General features: G+C 36.2%; 2 protein-coding genes across 2 annotated transcripts; one reads left to right on the top strand and one right to left on the bottom strand.

The window, feature by feature from the left end:
* Positions 1–7616: 7616 nt before the first annotated feature.
* Positions 7617–9826, top strand: nitr9 (novel immune-type receptor 9). The gene is made up of 4 exons (XM_036597788.1): positions 7617–8465; positions 8561–8917; positions 9026–9382; positions 9497–9826. Exons 1-4 carry the CDS (start codon positions 8297–8299, stop codon positions 9697–9699), a joined length of 1086 nt encoding a protein of 361 aa, XP_036453681.1. The 5' UTR covers positions 7617–8296; the 3' UTR covers positions 9700–9826.
* Positions 9827–13389: 3563 nt separating this feature from the next.
* nitr8 (novel immune-type receptor 8) lies at positions 13390–16997 on the bottom strand. The gene is made up of 6 exons (XM_036597221.1): positions 16933–16997; positions 16500–16850; positions 14904–15260; positions 14640–14762; positions 14507–14541; positions 13390–14139 (listed from the first exon to the last, which is right to left on the bottom strand). The coding sequence occupies exons 1-6, from the start codon at positions 16976–16978 to the stop codon at positions 14002–14004; spliced, it is 1050 nt and encodes a 349-aa protein (XP_036453114.1). The 5' UTR covers positions 16979–16997; the 3' UTR covers positions 13390–14001.
* Positions 16998–17703: the final 706 nt, after the last annotated feature.

Below are 17703 nucleotides of genomic sequence, written 5' to 3'. Positions count from 1 at the left end.
GATGCGGAACAGCGTGGCTGATGGATGTCTGTGACATGCCCACCCTGTCTCCTAGCTCCATCTAAAATGCCCCAGTGGCTAAAAAGCCCAAGGTCTAGAGTACCTGCACTTGTGGTGGTAGAGGGTTAGTCTATCTGGTATGACTCTGCAGTGCTGGCTCCAAACTTTTGCAAAGCTCCATGAGGACAGCTCTTGGGAGCCTAAAGCGTCCCAAGAGGTACTCATCACTCTCTGTAATTAGATCTTTGTGGTCCTGGAAGATGTGTTCCCTTCCTCAGGGCATGATCTGCAACATCTTGAAACAGCAGTAAATATGTGGTTGTGTGAGTAGGCCTAGGGTGCAGAAACAGGCCTACTTTGGGCCTATAAACAGCATAATCAGTCACTGATTGTTGGATGGCACGGTTCCCGATTAACATAATTAATGTTAAATGAAGGGTTAATATAGTGGCAGTGTTCATTTATTTTAAAAGACCATAATGCTTTGGAAATGAATTAAAATAATAATAAAAATATTATAGATTATAAAAATATTGTTGTAATTTGTGTAGAATCTTTGTGAAAACCACATAAGTGGGTTTTAAGATAAAATTTTTTCTTAAGAATGGTTGGTGAATGAAGCTCATTGTTCTTTAGGAAACTAAAATGGCTCTTCTATTGCATGGGTTCTCAATCCCCTGGTGTCCCAACACCCTTGTGCTTTGCATCATAGAGCTTATCTGATTCAACTTGTTAACTAATTAACAAGCACCTCATAGGCTGGGTCAGGTGTATAGAGCAGAGAAAACCACAACAAATGCAGAGCAAAGGGTTGCCAGTTTCTGGAAGGGATGCGGTTAAACTTTACGTTGACTTCTGTGTTAACATAATTGATAAGCTGCCCAACAGATCAGTATTTCAAGTAACTACCAGTAAAAAACACTAAAATTGATGTAATTGATAAGACTAAACCCCAAAAGCAGCAGGCTCCAGCTCCTATTCCTGCTGAGGGAAAAAAAAAAGAAAAAAAGAAAATTTCTAAATTTCTGAATGCAAAGAATGTGATCTAACAAAGCAGAAAATTTGTAAAAACAATATGAATTCACAATAAAATGAACATTAACACCACCTCCTTGTTTCTACACTCATAGTCCATTTTATCAGCTCCACTTACCATACAGGAGCACTTTATAGCCTACACTTACAGACTGTAGTCCATCTGTTTCTCTGCATGCTTTATTAGCCCCCTTTCACCCTGTTCGTCAATGGTCAGGACCCCCACAGGACCACCACAGAGCAGGTATTATTTGGGTGGTGGATCATTCTCAGCACTGCAGTGACACTGACGTGGTGGTGTGTTAGCGTGTGTTGTGCTGGTACGAGTGGATCAGACACAGCAGTGCTGCTGGAGTTTCCATATAATATATACTTGCTCTGTGGTGGTTCTGTGAGGGTCCTGACCATTGAGGAACAGGGTGAAAGAGGGCCAACAAAATGTACAGAGAAACAGATGGACTACTAGTTTAAGGGGCCGTTACTACTAAATTCTCAGAATGGATTTTCGAGATGCTCGGTATGATATGGTTAAGCATTGAGCATTATGGACAGCAGATGTGAAACAGCAGTGATGCAATAGGATGTTTTGTTAGTTTATAACTATTTCAAAGTTCCAAATATCTAAAGAGCACAAACGTTAGAATCAGTCAGAATCTAAACCTTTGCCAGCTCTCCTAATCTGAGAAGCTTTGTAAATACGGGCCCTAAACTGCTTAATCAATTACTTATTGCCAAGGAACTAGGGCTTCTGATTTGAACAAAACAGGAGCACACAGACAAATCTACAAACACAACTAGATTTGATCAATCGGAGAATATATTTGTATCCAGCAGTCAATTTCTCTGCTTATCAAGGCATTTAAGGGTTAATCGGGGTTTGGTTAGCTTACATAAATCACTATTTTAAAGACTTGAATCTTATGCAGCCATTTACTGGTAAACTAGTGTAGACTACCCATCGATCTAACCAAAACAACACAGACCTAGCTATTGTTGATGCAAAGTTTACTATTAACCAACAGGTAAACTGGTAACACTTTACATTAGGGGTCGCTAATCAATCATTAAATATATAATAATCAACTATTAGTTTCCCATTATTTAGTTATTAGTTAACTCTTCATTAAGCATTAGCTATTACTTAGTAATTGATTAAGCACTTATCAATTAGTAATTAAGTACACTGTTAGTTGATAAGTTAGTTTGTCGTTAGTTTGTGGCTTACTTACTCATTATCTGTGTGCTAATTGCTGCTTATTACATTGTTAATTAACTAATAAGTATTTTTCTTCATATAAAGAAGTAACATGATAACTTACTAGCACTTATGTGTTAATCCCGCTAACTATCTGTTAATTAACTTTCCATCACCACCATATATTCAGTTGCTTCACTTTTCTCACTTTGGTTCATTAAAGATGCTTATGGTCACATCTGACCGTAAGATGAGCGCACACAAATTCATGGACGGTTTTGTTATTCATCACGTTCATCTTGGCATATCTGTACTCATATCTGGTAGGAGTGCATGTAAATTTGGGCATAAATGCTGGATATGTGGCTAATTAACCAAAACTATTATCAACATAATCTGTAATTGCAAAAATACGAACAACAATAGAAAATTTCAATAATACTAATTTGTGTGCATGACAGTCCAGTACAAAAGTGGATGTACTTAGTTTACATGCACATTGATATAAACAAGTGCTGCAACTATTTCATGTTCCATTTAAAAACACATTACACTGTGCTTTTGTTTCATACTGCTGACTCACAAACACAGCTTCGGTCATACACTGCAATAATACAGCGTTTATTTTAGGGAATTAATTACACTAAACAATCACTCTACTATGTTAACAACAATGAGTATTTTGTTTTATTTCACATTTTATTTTTTCCAGTTGTTTTCATTTTAATACTAAAGTTTGGTCAGCAGGGGAGGAGTGCCCTCACTGCTGGACATCAAACTCCACCCACGAGCACGGCCATTAGCTTTCATGCCAAACACTGCCGTTTTATTGGCTGGCTACTGAAACATCTGCATGAATTAGTGTGTGCTTCATGTAAATGATATGTAAATGAGGTGCTGGTCGGCTGGTTTCATGCACTGAAGCTGATTTATCATTTATGCTCAAATCTCCACTTGTTTCCACATCGTACAAAATTGTTATGAATCAGACGCAGAGCAGTTCAAACCTTATAAAAGGCAAAAAACGTGTTCTTTTTATACGTAACTTTGATGATTAATGTGCCCTTTTCACAAGATTCATGATTACTTCCGGTTTAAGCATTAGCAGGGTGAAACTCACTTCCTCTCCATAGAGCTACTGCAGACGCGATGTCAGAATGTTTAGTAGTGAACTGTAACGCTCAAACACGGAGCTACAACAGCTGTATTGTAGTGTTCCTGCACGGTTGTGACAGTGAGAGTGAGAAGTGGACGGAAGTTCTGATTTAACTGTAAACAGCTAAAATGCTGTATGTTGTTTTTACTGCAGTTCTGCTGCAGCTGCTTCACATCAAGCAGTCTCTGTGTCTTTGTACAACATGCCAGCGATTTCGGTAATATTCTGTTTTCAAAGGAAAGAAGAATTTTTATATGTAGCATGAATGTTATAGACTCTGTTTATATTAAGCTAGCTATACTGGCTAGAAGCTACTGCCAACCAAACTAGCCCGGCTAGCATGAAGCCGCTTTTTCTCAGCTAGGAGTCTCGTTTTTGACTGAGCAGTGAAAGATGGATATTTTCTGAAGTGCTGCTTCAAAAATTGCCATGAAACTATAAGAATAATGCTGTTTGTTAGATCGCTAACATAGCTAGCGTTAGAGCTAGCTTAGCTTTAAAGTTTGTTGCTCATACGAAGCTGGTGCTCCTCAAACTGCTAACGGTAGGCTAGCTAATTAGCGACTGTAGCCTGCTAGCCTACCATAAGCTAATACAGTTTAAACGAGGTCTGTAAAATAGACTTTACATATAAAAGTTTTTGTTTGCGTTTATGTCAGAAGTCGTAGCTAGCGTTAAATGTGTCACAGAACCTGCTCCACGTTAGCCGGCTGGTGGCAGCAGCTGATGAAAGCTAACTAGCTTCCTTATTGTGGGAACACAGCTACAGTTAGAAATGGCTTCTAGCGTTGCTAGTTAGCTACAGCTAAACAACGTCTACCAAATTCATACTACACAGAAGAACTTTCATTTCTTTTGAAAACAAAAATATTACAGAAATCGCTGGCATGTTGTTCAACTACAGAGACACTGCTTGATGTAAGCAGCTGCAGCAGCAGTAAGCAGGGCTGCACCACACACAGCATTTTAGCTGTGTTTACAGTTAAATCAGTGCTTCCATTCACTTCCCTTTGTCATGATAGTGCACGAAAACTAACATATGTCTGTTGTAGCTCAGTATTTGAGCATTATAGTTCACTGCTAATGCTTAATCCGGACGTAATCGTGACTCTTTGTGAAAAGGGCCCATGGCCATTAGATCTTTATATTTTGACCATTAATTACTTCTTAAATTCCACTTACTTAACCATTAATTACTGCTTTTGTGTTGACACTTTACTTGGAGGGACACAAAATCAGTAATTAATGGTTAAGTAAGAGGAATTTAAGAAGCAATGAATGGTTGATTAAGTGGAATTTAAGAAGTAATTAATGGTCAAAATGTAAAGATCTAATGGCCATTAATCATCAAAGTTACGCAAAAAAAAACCCACTTTTTTTTGCCTTTTATAAGGTTTGAACTGCTCTGTGTCTGATTCATAACAATTTTGTACGATGTGGAAACAAGTGGAGATTTGAGCATAAATGATAAATCAGCTTCAGTGCATGAAACCAGCCGACCAGCACCTCATTTACATATCATTTACATGAAGCACACACTAATTCATGCAGATGTTTCAGTAGCCAGCCAATAAAACGGCAGTGTTTGGCATGAAAGCTAATGGCCGTGCTCGTGGGTGGAGTTTGATGTCCAGCAGTGAGGGCACTCCTCCCCTGCTGACCAAACTTTAGTATTAAAATGAAAACAACTGGAAAAAATAAAATGTGAAATAAAACAAAATACTCAGTGTTGTTAACATAGTAGAGTGATTGTTTAGTGTAATTAATTCCCTAAAATAAACGCTGTATTATTGCAGTGTATGACCGAAGCTGTGTTTGTGAGTCAGTAGTATGAAACAAAAGCACAGTGTAATGTGTTTTTAAATGGAACATGAAATAGTTGCAGCACTTGTTTATATCAATGTGCATGTAAACTAAGTACATCCACTTTTGTACTGGACTGTCATGCACACAAATTAGTATTATTGAAATTTTCTATTGTTCTTATTTTTGCAATTACAGATTATGTTGATAATAGTTTTGGCTAATTAGCCACATATCCAGCATTTATGCCCAAATTTACATGCACTCCTACCAGATATGAGTACAGATATGCCAAGATGAACGTGATGAATAACAAAACCGCCCATGAATGTGTGTGCGCTCATCTTACGGTCAGATGTGACCATAAGCATCTTTAAAGAACAAGAACCAAAGTGAGAAAAGTGAAGCAACTGAATATATGGTGGTGATGGAAAGTTAATTAACAGATAGTTAGCGGGATTAACACATAAGTGCTAGTAAGTTATCACGTTACTTCTTTATATGAAGAAAAATACTTATTAGTTAATTAACAATGTAATAAGCAGCAATTAGCACACAGATAATGAGTAAGTAAGCCACAAACTAACGACAAACTAACTTATCAACTAACAGTGTACTTAATTACTAATTGATAAGTGCTTAATCAATTACTAAGTAATAGCTAATGCTTAATGAAGAGTTAACTAATAACTAAATAATGGGAAACTAATAGTTGATTATTATATATTTAATGATTGATTAGCAACCCTTAATGTAAAGTGTTACCGGTAAACTTAATGAATTTCAATAAAACAAAATAAAAAAAATAGAAACTTAGTAGATGACAAGAAGAATGAAAGGAAGAAATACTGATGAAGAGGCCAAACTGGTTGATGTGCAATAAGAGATGGTGGAGTAAATGGAGGACAGCAATGTCATGAGTGATCCTTTGGCATGTTTTTATTTTTTATATTGCACAGCTGTGAATTGTAGTTTAGAACAACTAGAACATAAACTATTATACTTGGCCTTTTTATTTTTTTGCATAATAGAGCATATATGACATAAGTGCAGTAACATCATTGAGTAGCCATTCATTTTACACCAAAGTACAATTCATGTGTTCTGCAATGCAATTTTATCCCATATATAAGTAGGTGTTGCCACCCCTTAGTGTGCCCCTTATCCCCCATTCTGCCCCTCTTATGCCACCCCATGTCTAAAATCCTGGACACTCAACTGAAAATAAAGTGAAATTGAATGTTTACAGTATCTAGTAAACAAGGTGCCCTGATCTTCGGCAGTACTAAGTTTTATCTCTGGCTTTTCCTATGACATTAACAGGAACCTAGAGATGTGCTGTTTAGTTTGCTGCATACACTGAAACTGATGTGTATTACTGATATCATCTACAGTACAATACAGCTCTTGTACATTGCAGTGGTGAACACATTCACTGACCTACATGTACAAACAAGCCACCACATAGCCCAATACATATAGCACACATTTGTGCCAAAATCAAAAAGGCAAAAACCAAAGCTTAATAATGTGACTGACGACTGAGCAATAACACACAACTGTGCATGTGAAGAGCTTGCTATTGCAGGGCAGATAACATATATTTTACTTTTTCACTTGCAATAGCTACGTTTGCAGTTATTTGTAAAAGTTTGAACATGCCTTTTTTCAGTAAAACATACATTTTCTCTTCAGAGAACACACTTAAAGCAGCATTATGTAAGACTTTTGGGTTAAAAAAGTGGTATTACTGAGTCAGAAGGAAAAGAAACACTAAAATATAGTGTGTGCACGCTGCTGCATCACCCTGTAAAGCCTGAAATAAGCCTGAGGTGCAGTTTAAAATTCTCTGGAGTTTTTGGACCTGGTCATATATCTTCACATAATAATGTCACTCACACAAAAAGAAGGATTAGGTCTCAAATGCAAACTCAACATTATACTGATTTAGCTATGATGACAGTAGTAGATCATTCACTTACATCTTCAGTTGTCACATCCTTCACCAAGTTTTGACTGATTTCTCTTTGTAAACTCTTTCAATGCACTCAAAATGATCAGATTCATCCACTTGGGGAAGGGGTCTGATGCATAACCCATGTTACATAAATTTTTCATTTTTTTTACTGTTTTATATACTTTTTTCTATTTATTTGTTTAACATATCAGAAAAAAAAGTTTTATTTTTTTCAACATGTTAAATTCAGCAAATAAACAGTAGTTGTGCTTTAAAGTGTGCAAAACTGTGTTCTCTGTAGAGAATATTTTAACTTATTTTCACTTGGAAAAACAACCTAACAGAGGCACCCAAACATTGAAATATTATTGTTTACTGGATGTTTATCACAGCTTTGCAGTGAAAGTGAAGAGAAACAGATAAAATCTGAGGAAATGAATGTATTTTGGCAGGAATAGATTTAGGAAATAAGATTTTCACGAGAGGCTGAGATGAAAAACAAAGAGGAAAAGGGTCCAGATCAGGGTCTAGAATAGTTCCTGTTTAAAAGTATAGTTTTGTCATCATTCTGGCTTTTTCATTCACATCTAAAACTGAAATGCCACAGTAGCTGCCTTAGTTAACCCCATAAACCATTCAATCAAAGCAAATATGCTGCATCTGCGGTTTTGTTCCCCTGTAAGGTGTGAAGACACAGTCAGCTTTACTGTGGTGCTGATAGTAAATGATGAAGGAGTGATAAAGTACAGTATAAGCATAAAGGCCTTTTTAAGTTTTGCAAAGAAAATACAGCTATGATTGGTTTGAACACTCTGTACTTTTTGGACGCAAATAAAATAGCAGGAAGAATGTATTTTACATTGGGTACAACCCTGTTTCACACATTTACGATCACATGGTCATTGCCTTGCATCCTCCACAATGTAGTTTATGCACATGTGTTAAAGTTAGTTGGAACTGAAGAAGGTCACATTCTGTATCCGGAGAGAGAAAAAAACCACAGCTAGCACAGTTTCACATCAGAACAGTCCAGTTTTAAAGGAAATTACTTTTGTACTTTTGTATAAGTCAGCAAAGCACATTTGCATCGTCAGGTGTTTCTTTTTTTTTTTTCTTCTATGATTTACAAAGTGTTTCATGGCTCAACAAAATGTTCAGGCGTCACACTGTTGGCTCACCCTGCAGTCACTTCTTTTCAGTCACTCTGTTTATTCTCCACGCTTTCTTCCTTGTGTTCCCCAGAGTCTTCTCAGCAAATGTGTATGAAGAGGCTGAAAAAATGTTGACCATTGGAATTTTTTTCCTTCTTTGTCCAATGAGTAAGTAACCTTATGTGAATTTCACTGCTTTGGAATAACTGTATTAGAATTTGTACATGGTTAACGAGTTGTTTTACACTTTTTTTTATTCTCAGATCTTGTCAAAACACATAAAAGCTCACAACAAGATGGTGCTTTGGTGTTTATTAAGGAAGGAGACAGTATCACCATTGCTTGTCATTACCAGAGTGAAATGGCCATGCACTTCTCCTGGTACAAGAACAAACTTGGTCAGAAGCCTGAACTCATCTCCACTATATACAAATACGATGTGAAAGCCACATTCTATGGTGAATTCAGGAATAACACTCGGTTTAACATGGTGAATGGGAAGGGTGTAACTCACATGGTGATCACAGACTTACGGCTCTCTGACTCTGGCACATATTACTGTGGAAGTGCTCATTCCAACATAGTGGAGTTTGGGGAAGGAACACAGCTGGTAGTAAGAGGTGGGTGTGATTTGATTCATCTTAATGGTATGATTCATACTTAATTCACATCATTTTGCTGCAGAAGTCATTTTTGTATAAATCATGTAATTTTTTATATTTATTTAGCTTTACAGTTGCATAGCCTGTCTGTACTCCAGCAGCCCACATTACAGCCAGTTCACCCAGGAGACTCTGTGACTCTGGAGTGTACAGTGCTCAGTGAGAGTAGTTCAAGACAACACAGTGTGTACTGGTTCAGACATGGATCAGGAGAATCTCATCCAGGAATCATTTACACTCATGGAAACAGGAGTGATGAGTGTAAGAAAAGCTCTGAGGCTGATTCTCCTACACAGAGCTGTGTCTACAAACTCCCCAAGAGAAACCTCAGCCTCTCTGATGCTGGAACTTACTACTGTGCTGTGGCCATGTGTGGAGAGATCATCTTTGGGAATGGAACAATGCTGAATATAAACAGTAATGGTGAGTTCCACCAGATTTATTCTACCAGATACAGTAACATGTAACAGATATATACAGTAACAGATATTAAATAGTAATAAATTGCTCAATACTCTTTCTGCAACACTCTTTCAGGTGTGGATTGTTCCGAGCAGATGCACATCTTGGTTCTTCTTTCTATCATACGAACTGCAGTTTTCTTTTTAAGTGTTGGTGTAATCATCATATACCATTGTGTAAGTCAAAGAGCAAATACAATGAGATCTGATTCACTATTACTGTCTAGAGAGTCTACCAAGAAAAACACTTTGCCCGACTGTAAAAAGAATAGCTGCTGAACGCCAGCATAGATAAAGACTAATTAATATCAGTTTTAGTCCATGTTACTGTATTGTAACTGTTTATATGTTTGAGTCAATGTTAAAATGTCAAAGTAAAAAAAAAGTTCTGTTAAAATTTTTATAAAATTGAAACAAATAAAAACAGCAACTTCCCTCCCTCTTGTTTTTCTTACATTTTTTTTTTTAATCAAATTCATTTCAATTAAAAAGATTTTTGGAAGAAGTAAAAAAGAGGTATAAAAAAGGAATAAATCTGGTAAGAATCTGTGTTTTATTTTCAAGCCAGTTCAAAATCATGTACAGCAATAAATGAACTGTAAAATTGTGGGTCTGTTTGGAAGCAACCTCAATTATGAAAATTGATTAGATTTTAAGACATAACAGTGGATAGGGAAAAGAATATCTAAGGACAGCAAAAAAGGCCAAAATGCAACATTCTAGTTACTCTACATTGCTTATTTTCTCCATATACTGAGCTCCTCCAATATGAAAAACATATATTAACCATTCCACCTTTTTTCAGATATCAGTTATTTTAGTTAGTTATATTTTATTTTTTCCAACTTTTTTCTTTAAATGACCAAACTTGTTTTTTAGTTTTATGTTTTAGTGACCTGTTTATTCATATAAAATTCAAACCCATACCATGCTTATATGATTTTTTTACAAATAAGTTCAAATATACTTATTTTGTTGTGAGGGCTCAACTGCACAACTCAGAATTCATCCACCTTGAACAGCATCCAACTGAACCTGTGAAGTAGCAACTTGTGAAGGACCAACTATAAACTTTAGCCAGAACTTTTATCTCCATCTACAGTACATTCAGAAAGTATGCAAACTTCTTCACTTTTCTTTATTTTATGTTATAGCCTTAAATTGGATTAAATTGAATTTGAACCAATCTGCAAAAATACACCATTATAAAAATACATAAATACATTTTCATGTAAAGATCTTTAAAAATCACATTTACACAAGTATTCTGATCCTGATGAACATTGAAGCACCATTGGCGGTGATTATAGTCTTAATTTTTCTTGGATATAATGCTAAAAGCTTGGCACACCTGGATTTGGAGATCTTCACCCATTCCTCTCTGTAAAACCTCTAAAGTTCTGTGAGGCTTGATTCAGAGCATTGCTGTACCACTGTTTTCAGGTCTCTCCAGAGCTGTTCAGTGGGGTCCAGACTGAGACCTCTCCTGAAGCCACTCCTGCGTTGCCTTGACTGTGTGCTTCAGGTCTTTGTTGTGTTGGAAGGTGAATCCACAGTCTGAAGTCCTGAGCTCTTGAGCAGGTTTTCCTTGAGAATTTCTCTGTAATTGATTGGTTCATCTTTCCACTCAAACTTCCCAGGCTCTGCTGCTGAATAAAAAACATGCAAACAAGTTATGTTTGGTGCCTAGTTTTTTGCCAAAGGGTTCAATTTTTATTTCATTGGATCATAGAATCTGGTTTCTCATTGCCTGAGAATATGTTTTTGTAAACTCTAAGTGGGCCATCAAGCATCTTATCCACACAGGATCTCTAGAGTTTCATCCAAGTGACCTTCTGGTTCTTTGTGACTCCTTTCACTTAAGGCCATCTCTCTATTTGCTCAGTTTGACTGGGCAGCCATCTCTATGAAGAGACTTGATAGTTCTGAACATATTCCATTAAAAAATGATTGGATCCACTGTGTTCTTGGGTGCATTCAATCTTCAGATCTTCTGTAGATCTGTGCCTAGACACAATCATGTTTTAGAGATTTCTGGACATTTCCTTTGACCTCATGGCTGGGTTTTTGTTTTGAAATGCACTGTCAGCAGTGGCGCATGGTTTTCCAATGTTATGTTCATGTCCAGTCTACTAAATTTACCATAGATGAACCTCACTAACATCAGTGGAAATGGGGTGTTCCTGAGTTTGTAAATGAATTTTTAATTGTCATAGCAATGGGTACTTAGTTTTTTTCAATTTTAAATACATCTGTGCTTTTATGCTTTTTCATTACGGAATATTTTTGCACCATCAGAAACTGTCTGACCCCAGGAGAGGTAGTAGACTGTACTGACTTGACTGTTCATCCTAGGATTTGGTCAGGGTTAGACCTCATTCCTCAAATAATTGTTGGGCTCAAATGAGATTCATATTTGAATGTTATACTGAATGTTCTAAGAAAGTAGTCACCAACCTTGGTTCTGGAAATCTACTTTCCTGTGGAGTCTGATTCGAACCACAATCAGCCACACTTGCTCTAATTAACTTCTTCAGAAGTTCTTGATTGGCTATATCAGACGCATTAGCATCAGGCAAAGGGGTGGCATGTTAGGTGTGTTCTAGGGTTGTTTTGGGGGTTTGGCTGCACATTTCAGGCCTAATTAAAACTTTAGTGGGGAGGTGCAAAGCAGATTGTCCATTGTCTTTGGGTGAGTATACAACAGCAACAGATGGCTGCGTGAGGGAGGAGGACTTAGCATCACTGTGGTTTGTGGGAGGAGCAGAAACAGTGCAAGGCTCAAAGCTGGCAGTTATCACCACTTCTGATTCTCTTCTGCTCGCAGACAACTTCCATTGTCCTGTTCTAGTCAGCAGTGGGGAATTCAGCACCAGAGAATCAACACAAACATCTCCAGCCTCACTAATATATAAAAAATGCAACCATAACATGTTATATATTTTCTAGTGGTTGCTCACATACTCATTCACACCACCCCTTAATAGAATCACTTTCAAAGCATTAACCATCAATCTTTGCTCATCATGCTCATCAATCTTTTTTAAGAGATTAATGTAAGACATCTGAACACTTCTTAAAGAATCAATAAATCATAAAGAAGACAAATGGGGAAAGGAAAGACTAATACATTTGAATAAATATGTAAAATAATGTCGTTGAAATAACGAAGGAAAGAACGGACAGAGTGTAGAAACACACCTAAATCAATTAAAGTTAATTATAACAGGTAATGTGCGTGATTGTGTTAAAAAAGTAGAACAGATCTTTAATTACAAATTAATCAGTATGTAACTTCAGATAAACATAAACTACACATTGAAGAAGCACAAATGAGATACTGATACTGAAACAGTGGCTGCAAAAAACTGATGCCCAGACACAGCTTAAAAAAACTTTATCGTAAGTTTGTAAAAAAAAATTGTAATTAACAGAGAACCATACATTTGAATGATTTAAAAAGGTGCCAGTATAACATAAAATACATCTCATACATAGTAGAAAAAATGGTTTTACATATTGCTGTTGTCAGAAGAAAACCTTGTATCTCCAGAATGGTAACTTTACAGGAGAAGGAAAAAAAAACATACTTTACTTTTAATGTAAGTCAGTGGAACCAGACTTTTTTTGGACCATTTCTTTTGGTGCATTGGTCATGAAATTTATAACAACGTAAAGGGGAACAGGCAGTTTCACATTATGTCAAAAACTGAAAAATGGTTTTCTTCCAACAGCAACGATATGATGGATAATTACTTTTTAAATAGCACCACTTTGGTAACATTGGTAAACACTGGGTGGCTGTTTATCTAATTTGCTGAAATAATAAAAATGAAAATTGTTCTTTTGTTTAATTTTATTCTTTAAGATTAAAGCAAATACATGCAAATAACTTTGTACAGCACATGTATTTCCATACAAAATATATTTTTTGGATTATAAAATATAATTAATTAATTAACCCTTTATTAAACCAAGCTTGTTCTCAATATTGGATCTACCCATTATCTATGCCAGAGACAATGCAAACTATATTGTCATGGACTCATACTTCTGACTACTGGTGTAGACACCATTTAGTCGAACAACCTCAAGGGTGGCTGGAATTTTTTGTTCATGCGGACAAAAAAACACTTAGCTAGCTTACCTCCACAGCTTTTATTGTGTAATTTGCATGAGAATCAATAAAACAATTTCAGAATATCAGAAAATCTGACTTTGGAATTCTAGTTTAATTCCAGTTCTGATCCCAAACTTAAATAAAGCTTTATTAAAATAAAGCTTATTGACAGTTGCAGTCTGGCTCCCCATGGTTAAAGGAGTTATACAGGAGTGGTTAGAGCTTAGTAGTCTTTTCATCTCAGATCTCTCTTTACACACACATAAAGAAAACAAGTATGTTCAAATGTGTATAGACATATTTTTACTAATGATTATTTTTACAATATGAATAAAATTCCATTCTATGGTAGTAGAATGATCTGTTTAAGTAGTAAACTACCACATTAATCGAAATGCACTAGATTTGAGAGGAAGCAGTTAGCAGACAATTGGGGGTGAACTCTTGAAGCTTTAGATAATTCAGCTTTGAAGCTCATATTTGATCTGCGAGTACACTCCAGTGTCTTTAAGCTTCTGTTGTCTTCTAGTGCCTCTGGAGGACGGTGGTTTACTGTTAAAACTCAAAGCGGCATAGTTCAAAGCTTCATCACAAGCGTCCTGCAGAAAGAGACTGTAGTTAATGCACTGTATTTTCACTGCATCCTTGAAAAAAAGTGCTAAAAAATTCTGCAGAAAGAATTCTGTGTTTCCCTTGACCTTTTAAAGAGATCCTTCTTTAAAGAACATTTTTTGTAATACACTTGCACATCATGTAAATGTTCTGTACCAATTAAATGTTTTCTGAGAACCTTTATTTTTAAGTGTGTAAACTAGCTGTTAAGTGGTGAAAGGAACATAAGCAAACCTAAACTAAAAAGCTTTAGAGCAATGATGATATGTCACCAGCTGGTAATCTGGGGAGTAGGGATCAGAGATTTTTCAGTCTGAATAAAATTAAAATTTCACAAGGACCAAATCAACTTACATGAGTATCCAGAGATGTTTCACAGTTTGAAGATCCTTTAACAAGAATGAATAATAAGCGTAAGAAACCACGCATGTGACATATAAAAAGCTGAACTGATACTGCCAGAAGGAAAATGTAAAAGTATCAATACCTGCTGAAAGCATTTGGTTTTTAAACCGAATAATAATGATTATGATCATCACCAACACTGAGATTATGTTTGAGGAGACCAGTATGAGATAGGTGGGACTGACAGTGCCTGAAGGGTTGTTGTCTGTGAACACATGTTACATAACCGTTATGAATGTTATAAAGCTGTCACATTCTGATATTCATGTTTGTCATTTTTTGTATTTATTATATTTTGGTATGCATGAACAAACTCAATCCATTAGTGAAAGACATTAGAATTTACCTGCAATACTCAGTTTAGTTCCGTTCCCAAAGATGATCTCTCCACACATGAGCACAGCACAGTAGTAAGTTCCAGCATCAGAGAGGTTGAGGTTTCTCTTGGGGAGTTTGTAGACACAGCTCTGTGTAGGAGAATCAGTCTCTGAGATCTTCTCACACTGACCATCCCTGTATTCATGAGTGTTACTCATTGCTGAAGAAGTTTTTACTGAGCCATCTTTAAACCAGTACACGTTGTGTGGCTCTGGACAGCTAGGTTCTGCAATCTCGACAGTGCAGTTCAGAATGACATTATCTCCTGGGTAGAATAGATCTACAACAGGATTTTGTAGAACTGTTTGATTGCTGAACTGGAGACCTTGAACATAAAAACAAGTTATTTTAATTTAAAATAAAGTATGGGAGTATTATTTAGTGCCAAAAGAATAACATTGTATGCAGTTTTAAGCCCTGAAGATCCATCACTTCAAAGTTGAACATATTCTTTGCCACCATAACGTGGAACTAAATACATTTATTCAGTTCCATGTACTGGAGTAAAATTTCTTTCATGAATTTTCAATTCTTAATACATTTATTTCTGCTCTAGCCTGTTTGTGAGCTAAGGAACCTACTTTTTACTCCGTTACATTTTAGTCATTAACTGAATAATCTTTCATTGTGTTACTTTGGTCACGTCTGTCTTGCTTTGTGATTGGTCACATTTCTGACTTTTGAGATTTAACAGTTTATTTTAGACTAAGAATACATCAAAAAGAGAAGAATAGACAGCCTAAAAACTTTTCTGTTATTAGATTCTGTAGGTACTCAGAATCTCCTTTGCAGTTCCATAATTCACTCACAGTCTTTCAGAATGGTTTGCATTGTAGAGAAACTTGGATTTTTTCACAGTGGTGGTGATAAGAACCAGAGGTCATGATGCATCCAACACAAATATAAAAACTTTATTTATTTTCCACAAACTATATGTGTCTTCTAGGTTTTACAGGTAATGTCGATAATAGTGGTATATCTGAGATAATGATTCTTCTTTGGGCACTATTTTGCCTTACATCACCCTGTTTGAACCCCTTTGCCATGGATAGATGTTAAAAAATACATTTTAGGCCAAATGCTCACCTCAAATCTGTCATAAATCAATGTCTCACACATCAGGCAGTTTATTAATAATCATTTCATGTAATAACTTTCTGTGAGGGAGGTTTCATGGGCATGAAACTCCACCACTGTGAATTCTGACATGGCATGTTTCTCTAGAACACAGCATTTCACATTAAACCACTCTGAATGACTTTTTTTACATCCTTTTTAATTATTTCATTGTGAAGAAATAATGAAAAATCACTTTAAAAGGTTCTTGACTTGCGACATTTGTACTCAAGCAGTTTATTGTAAAGATACTTGCACTTGAGTCATTGTTTAATTGAATAGCAATATGTTTACCTTAGTATGGCTTTAGGCTGCCATCATCAAAGCATTACATTTTCAAGTGTTTCGTAATGGTGGACCACCAAACACCAAACTCTATGAGTGTATTTAAAGAAAGCTGCTTTATGATGTTCTCCGACATTTTTTTCTCAAATCCAGTGTAATTTACCTTTTATAATCAAAAGTGTTCCCGATCCGAATCGCAGCTCGTTCAGAGCTATCACACCGCAGAAATAAGTAGCTGAATCTTCATTTTTTGTTGCTGAAATGGTTAAGTGAAAAATTCCTTTGCCTGTTGACACAATAAAACGTCCATCTTTAAAACCATCCAGATACGTGATGCCTTGTAGGTAATTGTAACCTTTTGCCATGGGTTCAGGCATCATGCCAAGCTCCTGCTTGTACCACGCCATGCTGTTGAAGTCTTTCTTAGGTAAGTAGCACTCTATTGTGACAGTTTCTCCAAGTTCGACTGTTTGAAGAGCTGCAGGTTGATTTATAAGCCAAGCTTTGATTCCACCTGAATCCAAAACAAATGTGTTGCTTTTACATCCAAAACATTCTGGCTGAAAATATAACTTAATACTAAAAAAGCTTCTTACCAACAAAGCAGAGAAAAAACACAGAAAGGGTAGCTGAGCAAGTCATGTTGTTGTGCTCTTGCGTAATAGCTTGAAAAAGAAGTAAGATGAGCTGAAGAATCAAGACTTTCAAGAAACAACATGAAGCTGGGCCTGATTGGTGGAGTGCCACATGCTGTGGAGGGTAAGATTTGATTGGCTGATCGCTTGAGTAACATTTTGACTTTGATGAATTTTACAAAGGGAGCAATGGTCTTGAAGAAGTTACTGTGCAAAGTTCCGTCACATTTTATATACGGCAGGTTGAACTAGACACTCACAGTATGCAACAAATAGGGTCTTTCTGCACTTCTTTCTTTGGTGATGAAGGTTTTTCACTAGAGTTTAGTTTATTTTAAGTTTCATTTGAGTTTTTTTTATTTTATTTGAATGCTATGTATTTCTGTCATGTCAGTATAACACAGTGTGAAAATGTGTTTTTAATTTACAAAATTTTTAGATAATTAAGCTTCTAATAGTAAGTTAACAGTACAATAATCTGTGTTTTACATTCTGTTAACCCCTTAAAATCCCAGGCTTATTATTCAGCAACTACAGGGACTTCTAACTGCCTGAGCTATTCTTAGGTTATAGAAGTGTGTAATAAAACTTTGGGCCCTGGCCATATAAGGGGTTAAAGCTGCAGTGGATAACTTGTATAAAAATAACTTTTTCTCATATTTGCTAAAACTGCCCTGACAGTGGTACATGAGACGGATAATCTGTGAAAATCAGAATATGTTTTGATGGGGT

This window comes from Colossoma macropomum, unplaced genomic scaffold (genome assembly GCF_904425465.1).
Source record: "Colossoma macropomum unplaced genomic scaffold, Colossoma_macropomum, whole genome shotgun sequence".
Lineage (NCBI taxonomy): Eukaryota > Metazoa > Chordata > Actinopteri > Characiformes > Serrasalmidae > Colossoma > Colossoma macropomum.
The sequence above is the reverse complement of the archived record's forward strand: the minus strand, read 5'-3'. Positions and strand labels throughout refer to the sequence as shown.

What these genes read in the sequence shown, in the direction of transcription:
- nitr9 (XM_036597788.1), top strand. Translation starts at nt 8,297, where the DNA reads ATGTTCAGGCGTCACACTGTTGGCTCACCCTGCAGTCACTTCTTTTCA. An exon ending in TTTCCTTCTTTGTCCAATGA is followed by an intron (nt 8,466 to 8,560) that starts GTAAGTAACCTT and finishes TTTTATTCTCAG; the next exon opens with ATCTTGTCAAAACACATAAA. An exon ending in GCTGAATATAAACAGTAATG is followed by an intron (nt 9,383 to 9,496) that starts GTGAGTTCCACC and finishes ACACTCTTTCAG; the next exon opens with GTGTGGATTGTTCCGAGCAG.
- nitr8 (XM_036597221.1), bottom strand. Translation starts at nt 16,978, where the DNA reads ATGACTTGCTCAGCTACCCTTTCTGTGTTTTTTCTCTGCTTTGTTG. An exon ending in GTTTTTTCTCTGCTTTGTTG is followed by an intron (nt 16,851 to 16,932) that starts GTAAGAAGCTTT and finishes TTTTGGATTCAG; the next exon opens with GTGGAATCAAAGCTTGGCTT. An exon ending in AAACATCTCTGGATACTCAT is followed by an intron (nt 14,140 to 14,506) that starts GTAAGTTGATTT and finishes CTCTTTCTGCAG; the next exon opens with GACGCTTGTGATGAAGCTTT.